Raw genomic sequence first — 11,558 nt, forward strand, 5'->3', positions numbered from 1 at the left:
TGCATTAGTAAAGAAATAGATGTTGTAAAATTAAGTTGGAGTAGATTACATTTTGTGATGGGTGGCAAGCTGTAATAAAGTCGAGAAATATTGCTAAATAATGTTGAAGTTGAACTGTCATTACTGACGCAAATATTATGTTTCACAAATACAAAAATGCTGTGGCAAAATATACAGAAAGATTTAGACATCAACGCTCATCATTCAAACCTCAACAATGGTGACAATCAAAGTAATTCAGATAAACAGATCAACTGCAATGCATGCTGGGAGTCATGAATGAGTTTTGTACTATGGTGATACCCAGCATGCATTTCAACTTAAAACTTTAATTTGTTGATTGTCACCATTATTGAGTTTCATAGGCTGATTCTTGATGTCTAATTGATTCAGCAATTTAATGATTTTAGTATTTTTTGTTCATTCATAGAAGTATGATGCAAACCACTGCTTTAATCTCACAATGTAATGTTACACATAAAAACAACTATTTAAATAACCTCATAATGATACCGTCACCTGATCCCAATGGATCTTCATTTTCATTGCCTAAGTAACAAAGAATCAAGAGCCCAACTAAAGCAAACACTGATCACAACAATGGTGGTTTGTTGAAATTTCAAAAGTTTTTCAACATTAATTGCAGGTACAAAAGTGATATTGATTCAATGCAATTAACATTGACAAATCAACCACTTTTTAGTTTTTCTCAATTGATTTGGCTCAATTCTCAAATTTTTTTTTTTTTCGAAACAATAAGTTCAGATATCTGAACAATTAGCTTCTTGTTCACATCAGATTGGAATTTCTTATTGATTTGAGCAAATTGCAAATGCTTTGGCACATGTGTGCACACAGTGAGTACAATTGTCTGCAGTTTGCACAACAACTAATTGCATATGGCTTGTTGATCAAAACTGATGAGTCGATTCTCACTTAAACTGTCAAACTCTTCACAACTTCTCAATAATTTTTCATCGTGTAAGCCATCACATTCAAAATGATCCATTCAATTATGAAAAATTGGTATACACGCATGTATATTCCATAAATATCTGACATTGACATTGTTTGTAATGTCTGCTAAATTGGCAAATGACCTCTAATTGCAATACAATTTGAATCAACCATTTTTACATTTTACATGTAATACATTTGTACAAAAATAAATGTACTGTATAAATACAAATGTTCATATACTTTTTTTTCAATGTAGTAATGACTCTTCTCAACAAATATCAGATTTTTTTAATAAAAACTTAATTTCCATGGTTGACTGTCATAGTGAAAAACAACTAAACATTTTTACCAGTGTGGCTCACACGATGGCAAAAATACTTTATATTTTGGTGGCCTTGGCCAAATTACTGACACGATAACTAGGTTTTGAAGCATGAATGAAATGTTTTGGGTGAGTAACAACATTTTGCAGACATGCAATAAAGTTCTGAAGTTCCAGCAAACAGTTGTGACATTTGCACTCACAGTTTAGAGAATGTTAAGACTGTTTCGAAAAATGTACCAAAGCAATTGAGAAAAACTGTAACATTTAATTGTCACATCTCCATGTACTTATTGTGTAACCAGCATCCATTAAGCCCCTCAGCACGTTTTGGGTTTTTATTATTTGCTGGTTTTACCTGTCTCCCTTGTTTCAATTCCTGATTTTGTTCCTTTAGCCACCTTTTTCCTGCCAGCCCATGGTGACTGCTAATAAACTTGTTTAACTGTCCGCATGCTCTATGAATGCAATAATAAGCATTTGAAAAAAATAAAATAAATTATACAATGAGGTGGCACTACTCTCATCACCATCAAACCATTGAACGTTAAAAGGGAATTTAAGCATGTAAATGTATTAACAAATTACTTTCAGCAGAACATAAATAAGTCAAATATTAATGTAGTAATATGTTCTGAAATGTGTTTGTTGCATTAATCAAAAATGTTCCATCATGATGAACATTTGACATTTGACAGATACAAATATCGTATACCCATATTTCTTCCAGTAAACACCGCTAATAAAGATGAATAAACTGGGAAATAAATGTGGGAATTTGGGAAGAAAAATGAGGGATTGTTAGTGCATTGAATTATTCATGGAATATATTGTTTATTGAATTGAAAGAGCAGGCCACAGTTGTGCAGTATCTGCTTTCTTGTTCATAGTTACAGCAGAAGAAAAAGAAAAGAAAATAGTGACGAGGAACAGAGAACACTGGACTAAAAAGAGCACTTGCCACAGAAATTCTTGTGATACCAATGTCTCATTAAAATTGCAAGTGTTATGCTAAAATAGGGCATGAAGGAAAATTTGCAGCTCATGCAGTCAAATTGACAGATAAGTGTTATTTTCAGCACAACCTTATTATTTGAAATTATTTGTTTCAGTTTTGAAATTCTTCAAACTAGAAGTTTCAGCCATATTTTAAAATGCAATAGGAAAAAAAGAGGTGCATATTCCCATTGTCAGTTTTGTTACTTGGATTTGTCCTTTATGTCTGTTTGGCATAGCCCTTATTACCTCCTTAGCTTCCTGATTCAGTGCCCCCATTTGTATTTTGTTCTATGTCTGTCTTCTATTTTGGGCTCTGTTTCTATCATTTTTGTCTTATTGTGTAACCAGCATCCATTAAGCCCCTCAGCAAGTTTTGGGTTTTTGTTTTGCTTTTTGATGCCCAGTTTCTGTGTTTTATCCTGTTTCCCTTCACACCTTTTCAGTCCATCCATCTGGCCTGTATTTACGTTCACTTCCAACCAAATATGTCCCCATAATATATTTCAATATTCTTATTATCAAACTGCAATTACAAGTCACACAACTGCATCTCTGATAAAATTGTGAAAGAAAAAAGTGAAGAACATTTGTTTGTTTTGTTCCCGTAGGGCCATGCTGAGTGATATTGGTGACTATGTTGGCACAGACACTGAAATATCCTGGTTGCCTAATCTGGATGATTTAATGAAAGGTTATGCTCGAAACTTTCGCCCTGGGATTGGAGGTGAGTTTTATATGTACAGTTTATCAAGCTGGATTGCACTACACTGCTCAACCACCTGCAGTCATTTTTAGGATCAATATTTAGCATCTTTTTTCACAACAAACCTCACACTTCCTAATATGACAAGTGCTCCAGTTTCTGCAGTCTATTTTTAAAGTATTACAATTAGCCCACATACATTTGAAACATCCCATGAAACAAGCTTGTGAGAGGCACACCACATGTCAGCATTGATAAGTACCTAGTAATAATGACTGAAAATCAAGAGTCAATGAAGTCAATGTCTTATTTCTTTCAAATAATACAATTTTTAATTTTACTCATGTTACTTCACGTTACTACCAAACAGCACTCTGCAAACTAAAAAAATGATTAATTACAAAACCATGTGCCCAGCATCACGTTATGACATTTTCTATGACATGTTAAGCACATTATAGTAGATGTTATGGTTAATTTTTTAATATATATTTTATCAACAGTGACCTATTATCATAGATTATATTAATTGCCTATCAACTATGTTTGGTACATTGTTATAGTTTGAAGTATTTTAATGGTTTCTCTTCAAATAATTGAAACATGGGGTCAAAGATGAAAAAGGATTTAAGCATAAAAACAAGTATAAATACTGCTTTACATTTTTGTTGTAATTTTGTTTTTGTTTTTCTGAGCAAAAAATAAATATCATCCATTTCTCCCTGATTTACAGAAGACATGTAACACGACAGATTCATGTCATTTCCTTGTGGGTTGTGCTCTGACATATTGTATGGTATCGCTTCACGAGAGCTTCAGTCCTGGCTCAAAGTCCCTTGCTGACACAGTCCTCCTGTTGCTGCTTCTCTCTTCTCACACTGGCTAATATACTGTATCATAAAATATTAATATAATTATAAAACATTATAGTCACATTCATAGGTTTTTCTGTCACATGACTCACAACAAATTCAAGTCACTCAGGGCTTTTTGTTGACCCTTTACACCCAATCTGAGCATCTTGCATCTGTTTTTCTTTCATAAACATACCATTCTACAAAACAAAAAACACACCAGTGGAAATTATATTATACATCCTTGAAGCAGCTTCCTTCCATTGGTGTGCAGGGAATGAATTTGATTATTTTATTTGATATTACTTCATTTTTATCTTTTATCGTGGTTCATATTAATATTTGTAAAATAAAGATTTGGAAAATTAGAATAAAGCTTAAAGAGTAGTTTTTTTTTCTCTCAAATTATTTCAATTTAGATGACAAGTAGGTGAAATCTGATCATTTCTTTTTTCTTTTCTCACGTCTCCTCAGGACCTCCTGTGAATGTCGCCATGGCCATTGAAGTAGCCAGTATTGACCATATCTCAGAAGCCAACATGGTAATGTATTGGATATCACCCTATTTCGCATGTGTGATGTACTGGATTTGTTTGGTTGTTGTACTGGGAAACAATCACATTTTTGTCATTTGAAAAAATTTTATGTGCTTAGATATTTTTCTTTCCAAATGGAGTGGATTCAGTTCCAGAATAATTAATAAAATGAACAGCAGGAGTCAATCTATCTAAATTCATGATTTACTCAAACATCCAGGTAAAATTGTTGTTTTAAAACATGTGTGCTTGGCTCAGTGTTGATGTCTGTATACGTAGCTTGTTTATTCAGTTTTATTTAATTTTAGTTATTTTAGTACTTCATTCTATATGGAAATTAAATAATATATATATTGAATTTATTTTTATATGTATGTGTGTATATGTATATGTTTGGCTTAGTGTTATGTTAGAAGCATTATTATACTCATACCTTTTGTTGTTTTAATATTTTGAATTGTTTTTAGCTTATTTTTTTTGTTTTCATTTAAATGTTTAGCATTGAAATGTTGTTGTATGCATTTGTCAATTTTATTTAATTTCTTTATTTTCTTATAGTGTGTATATAGTATTTACAGAGTTTTGACTTTTAGTTTTAGTTACTTTTTCTTATTTGTAAGTCGCTTTGGATAAAAGCGTCTGCTAAATGACTAAAAGTAAAAGTAAAGTAAAGTAAAATGTTCAACTTTAAAAATCACTGGACACATAAGAAATCACAAGACATTTCAGTGTTCATCTAAACACCATCCTCAGTTGTAAAAACACAGGACATAACTTTGGCAAATATTCATATGTAGAAGTCACAAGACTAAGACCAGAGCAGATATATTCCACCATATGTTGTCTTGTCGTTTCTTTTTATGTAGTCCAGTGACTTTTAACAAAGCGTTTGTTTGAACAAGTAGGTGTGCTTATATATCTGTGCAATATCATTGAAAAGTTAAATGATTTAGAATTGTATCACCTCTCAGTTATTTCTAAGTTGACAAGTACAGTAGTACAGTACAGTTGTTTACAAAGACTATATTACAGATTTTCTCGATTGCTTAAACACTTTTCTTGAAATTATGCTTTTTTGTTTTTTTTGCAAAACTCTAAACACAAATCCATAACTTCTAACTCAATTCCCCAAACTTCCTATATTCAGGTCAAAATGAAGCTCTCCTCTCAAAACAACTCAATCTTGCTGAAAAACTAAACTTTGCTCTCAGACATGACACACAAACCCTCAAAAACACACACACTACAACACAGCCTTACACACTGATGAGATAACTTCAAAACAATACTACAAAAACTGGTAATAAGTGTTGCTTGTGGAACTACCCAAGTGTTTTATACAGCAAACAGCAACAAAAATCATTATTCTGCCCCAGCATCTCGTCTTTGGTCTGGGCCAGGCCAAAGAACCTGTTCAACATCATAGGCTACAGTATATTGGCCCTGGCCAGGCAAAGGGTAAAATCCTCTCGCATGCCTGATCAAACGCTGGCACGCATCAACTAAAATATATGAGACTATTTGTCTTCTTGCCCTTCCTCCTCCTCCTCCTCTTCTTTCTCCTTCTCCTCTTCCTCTTCTTCATCTCTGTACTCCCTCCTTCAAGTCTTTCTCTACTCCTTCTCCTCCTCCTCCTCTGTGGTATCCTTGACCTCTTCCTTCGATCCGTTGTTTCAAACCTGAATACAGTTTTTCTCAGTCACTTTGGTGCATTTATTGAATCAACCTTAATATTTGTAAAGAAGTATGTGCATTTCTCAAAACAATTTGTACAAACAGCACCACACAATAGATTACCTGCAAAAGCCTGTAACTTACTCAAAATCTTTAGTTCATCTCTCAAAAGTATGTATTTATGTCAATGAACATATCAGTGCCATCAGAATGAAAAGTCCTTGTGTCATTGTTCACAAACAAGATAGTCAAAATGCTTAGTCATGTTGTCAATATAACAGTGCGCTCTGTTACTATTACATGATGTAAACTATGCCAACAGTTTGGATGGCAGTTACTGAAATGCAGAAGGCTGCACTTCTTATGTATGCTCTATATCCTTTCAAAAGTACAAATTTACACATTACTGTATGTGGGATATTGATTGAAAGAGACTGTTTCGAAATGTTTGAATTATTGAGGATATGGTCGATCTCCCAATATTTAGCTGCACCCTTCAGCCATTTTAAGGCCATGATTGACAACATGGCCCACAAAGTGGCCCTTATTTCATCTGATTTGCGCCTCTGTCCTTGGCCTCTTCTGCCTCTTCCTCTGTTTTGCCTTGGTACCCTTCCATGCATCCCTACTCCTCTTCTTCCTTTCGGCTGTTGATTCTGATCGTTATCGTCAGAATTTGTAACTTTTGTGTTGTCCTCTGTCTATATATGCTTTCCAATTGAAGGTTCATGAGATGCACTTTTGAGCTATTTCAGAGAACTGATTTATAATTGGTTGATCTATATTCTCTTCATTAGTGAAAGAAAGTCAAGATTCACTTGCACAATTCATGGCAAATTTACAAAAAGTCTAATAGGAATGTGTAGAAAATATGCTTGACAGTTTATGACAACTAGACCAACCATTTTGCATCTAATGACTTATACGACGAACTAATGATTAGATGTTTTGAGGGGAAAGACTATAGCACAGAGAACTATATAATACATATTGAGCAACATGATATTAGCAACTGAAACCGCAGACAAATGTACATAATCAGTTGCATGAATGTACCAAAGCAATCGCAACTTGTTCAAAAGAATGAGAAACTGCTTTTATGATGTGAAGGTCGAACAATTAGTTTTGAGAATTTCATTTCTGATCTGAGAAATGCACCAAAGCCACTGAGAAAAACTGTAAGCTGACTTTAGCCCTTTTATCTCCATTGAAGTCAAGTCAGCTTTATTTATATAGCGCTTTTAACAATACAGATTGTGTCAAAGCACTTAACAGTATCAGATTGGAGGATAGAGTGTCAGTAATGTATAATAATAAGATTAAACACTCAATTTTCAGTTAAAGGCATTTCATTATTGAATTCAGAGATGTCACTGTCTAGATCAGTTTAGTTTAAATAGTATCTGCTAAATCAAATTGACGATAATCACTAGAAATTAAGTGTCCCCAACTGAGCTAGCCAGAGGTGACAGCGGTAAGGAACCAAAACTCCCTCTGAGACAGAATGGAGAAAAAACCTTGGGAGAAACCAGGCTCAGATGAAGGTTCTGATTGGTGTGTGATACATTTTTACTCCTAGTGTTTCCACTTGGGTAATTGTGTGCTAATTGAGCTCAAACTTTGCAGACATGAGTGAACAATATTGAATGCTAGTGCTTTCTAAATGACCACATGGTGTAAGCACTGAGAAACGTAGGATTTGTGTGTAGAGTTTTGCAGTAACAGTTCACCAAATCTGACTCATGTATCAAAGCAGTGGAATAGTGTTTATTGTTTAGGGAAATGGGTGTGCTTTTGTAAAAATGGCGTTATGGTTTTGAAATTTGAGTTCAAAAGCCTGATTATAGTGTTTTAGCAATCAAGAAAAACTGCAACACACCTCACACCACAGGAAAATCTGATAAAATAATCTTTAGAACCACCAAGATAATCAGGACATTACCTAGGATTGTTGGAAGGGGAGAAATCAGCCCAAAATCAGCCCAATTAGCTTGTGGTGTGTACCCAGCATACGTTTGGACTTTGTTTGCATGGTTTTCTCTTGTGTTAGTTGTCATGGTTATTAATTTGTTTTCGTGATTCTGTTCAGGTGTGTCATTTTAATTATCCTCGGTTGGTCTGTGTATTTAAGTTCCTGTCTGTTCAGTTTGAATTTATCGGGTCTCGTCAATGTTATGGGTGTCACCAACCTTCCCTTGCTTGGAAATTACATATCTGTGAATTTATTAAAGCCTGTTTCTCTTCATCTTCGCCTTCTTGTGTGTTCCACAACACAGTATGTGACTGAATGCATGCATTTGTACAGCCTTTCACAATGACTTTGAACACAACTCAACCAGACAGAAGTAAGATCATTTATAAACTTTTTAAGACTTTGACAGTAAAGCCCTGTGTTCATTTAATCATTATAACATACTCTATAAAAATAAGTAGCAGGGTTGCCAATGTGTTAACATTTGAGATGTAGGCTTAGATTTGTTTAAAATTCTTGGTAATACTTTAGATTAGAAAACTATTCACTATTAACTAGTTGATTAGCATGCATTCATTCTGAGATTTTAAAATACTGGAATAAATAAACCAGCACATACAGTAAACACACATGTCATTTATTAAATAATGATGGCGCAAAGCCTACTGATATAAGCACTGGAATATACAGTAATATTTATCTTTTTCTTTTTCTTTTTTATAAGCTTTATCCAAATTCTGGAACATAATTCACATAATTCAGACTTTATCACTCACACCCTCATATCAAGATCACACAGGAAAGTTCTTTACTGGATGTGTTGTGTTGCTCTGCCTTTCTCTTTAAAGGGGTCATGACATGAGAAATCTATTTTATTTGACCTTTTGACAAATAAGTTAACCATTAAAACATCCTGCGAGTTTGAGAGCTTACAACAATCTCCTTAGTACAAAAAGACCATTTATATAAGCTCCTTAAAGTGCCACTGTGGCCTTTTGGCTTGCTAAAGCCAGGCACACACTGTGAGATTTTTAATAGTCCTTTACGATTGTTGCCTGTCAGACTGCGCCGGAGAATTAATTCTGATCATGGCTTGTCTTGAAAAATGAAGAAAGTTTGACATTCATCAGAAGAGACATCACACAGCAGGACTGTGCGCCAAATCTTGTGACACTGCCAGAATTTAAAGTAAAATTTGATCGCAACAGCCATTAATCGGCTGTCGGTGAACATGTCAAACCAGTGATCAAAGACTACAGGTTTTAGCCTAGGATTATAGGAATCTTTTAGGGTTTTTAAAATTTGTGTTAGCTGGGCTTTAGTTGTGGTGAAAAACACTTAACTTTTCATTAATATATTGATGTAACTGCACTGACACAGAGTAAAACTTGAACTGAATTTAGATGGATGATGGCACTATTGTCTTCTTTAGAAATGCTTTACAGCATAATTGTATCTTGGAACATTGACACTTGTTGAACTGAACTGAATCAACAGTGACTCACCAAGCAGAATAACTACATTGCTGCCTTTATATGACTGCACATACAGTGGTGGCTAAAATGATTAGCACTAGTATTTTCAGCAGCTGAAAAATGGTTTTAAGTAATTTATTTCTATCTTTTGCTGTAGTGTGTCAGTAGGAAATATAAATTTACATTTCCAAACGTTCATTTTGCCATTAATTGTAATAATCCAGTGAGATTTTTGGCTGACAACAGTCAGTGCTCCACACAGAGATCTGATCTGATCATCATCCAGTCTGTCTGGAATGTACGGTGGCCGAGAAGTGCAAAACAAATCACGATTCTGAAAACAAAATAACAAATTACAAACGCAAATGCAAATCTAAAAAACAAAATAACAATTCAGAAAACACAACAACAATTCAGAAAACATTATCACAATAAGAACACACAACGACAGATCCGAAAACAAATTAACAAATCAGAAAACAAATTAACAAATCAAAAAACACAACGACAAATCAGACAAACCGGAAGAGGTAGGTATAGTTTGAGACAGCGCCATTGGTTTGGGAATAGATTACTCATCGCTGATTGGACGAGACATCTGTCAATCAAGGTGTACAGGAAGAACCAGAAGAAGAACAGCAGTCAACCATTGACAGCGTCAGCTCCAGTGGATGGTAGAGTGCGTGTCATTGTGTTTTTGGACGCGATCGACCCGGGTTCGAGTCCGCCAGTATGCAATAATAACGTATTGAGTGTAAATTATAATTTTAATTCAAATGGATGCCACCTTATTGGTACAATAAAGCTCTCCCTACACCTACCCTAACCGATACTTTATTTTCAACTTTTGGATTTCCTTAATTTTTATTGAAAATAAATGCCTTTCCGATGTGATACGAGATTTGAAAAGGGAGAAAAAAAAAATAAAGTTCAGCAAAAGGCTGACTCGAACCCATGTCGATCGCGTCCAAAAACACAATGACACGCGCTCTACCATCCACTGGAGCTGACGCTGTCAATGGTTGACTGCTGTTCTTCTTCTGGTTCTTCCTGTACACCTTGATTGACAGATGTCTCGTCCAATCAGCGATGAGTAATCTATTCCCAAACCAATGGCGCTGTCTCAAACTATACCTACCTCTTCCGGTTTGTCTGATTTGTCGTTGTGTTTTCTGACTTGTCAGTTTGTTTTCTGATTTGTTATTTTGTTTTCTGATTTGTTCATTTGTTTGTCTGATTTGTCGTTGTGTTTTCTTATTGTTATAATGTTTTCTGAATTGTTGTTGTGTTTTCTGAATTGTTATTTTGTTTTTTAGATTTGCATTTGCGTTTGTCATTTGTTATTTTGTTTTCAGAATCGTGATTTGTTTTGCACTTCTCGGCCACCGTAGGAATGACATGAAGAAACAGAACAAACTGAGACAGACTAAACCAGAAGAACTGTGGCGATGTCTCCAAGATGCCAGACTCCTTGTATCTCCAGACTCCTAGTTGCTTATTAGCATGCATATAACTAGCATATTGGCTGTTTATTAATACATAAAAGCACATATTACAGTTTTTTTTTCTCAAAATGCTCATGCACTGTTTTTGAAACTATTGCTCCATTTCTCAAAACTAATCTATTGTTGAGTCCATGTTATTCCAGAAAACTGCTTGCAGGAATGTTATGAAACTTTGTACACGGATATACTGAATATTAACAATAGCAAAAGTCTCTAACTCAAACGTTTTAGCACTACCAAATCTGCACTCATGTTTATGCCAATAACTTTTGAACTTGCCTTCTGCTGACGTGAGTCAAGCTTTTCTCCCTTCAGATTTGCATGAAAATCAAATCAGATAAACTTAAAATCATGCCATTAAAATTATATGGAAGTCAGGTTGATCGATCAATCAATCTGTTTTCAGACCATACCAACAACAAATGTTGTGGAGTATGTGTTGCTAGACCAAACCATTATTACAGTAGTCAACATTTGAAGTGGATCAAAAATGTTCCTCAAAGTTGTCCTAAGACAAGAATGGGTATTGTTTTGGTTTTAAGACAACTTTGATGATAG

General features: G+C 34.5%; 1 protein-coding gene across 1 annotated transcript in view; it reads left to right on the forward strand.

Moving 5' to 3' along the window:
- The window catches only part of LOC306849575 (gamma-aminobutyric acid receptor subunit delta-like), a 30,634-nt gene that overhangs the window by 12,510 nt on the left and 6,566 nt on the right, over window positions 1-11,558 (forward strand). The window contains exons 2-3 of the mRNA XM_079384713.1: window positions 2,890-3,005; window positions 4,313-4,380. Coding sequence (XP_079240839.1) covers window positions 2,890-3,005; window positions 4,313-4,380 — 184 coding nt within the window. The remainder of the gene's footprint in view (window positions 1-2,889; window positions 3,006-4,312; window positions 4,381-11,558) is intronic.

Source organism: Barbus barbus, assembly GCF_936440315.1.
Source record: "Barbus barbus genome assembly, chromosome: 29".
NCBI lineage: Eukaryota > Metazoa > Chordata > Actinopteri > Cypriniformes > Cyprinidae > Barbus > Barbus barbus.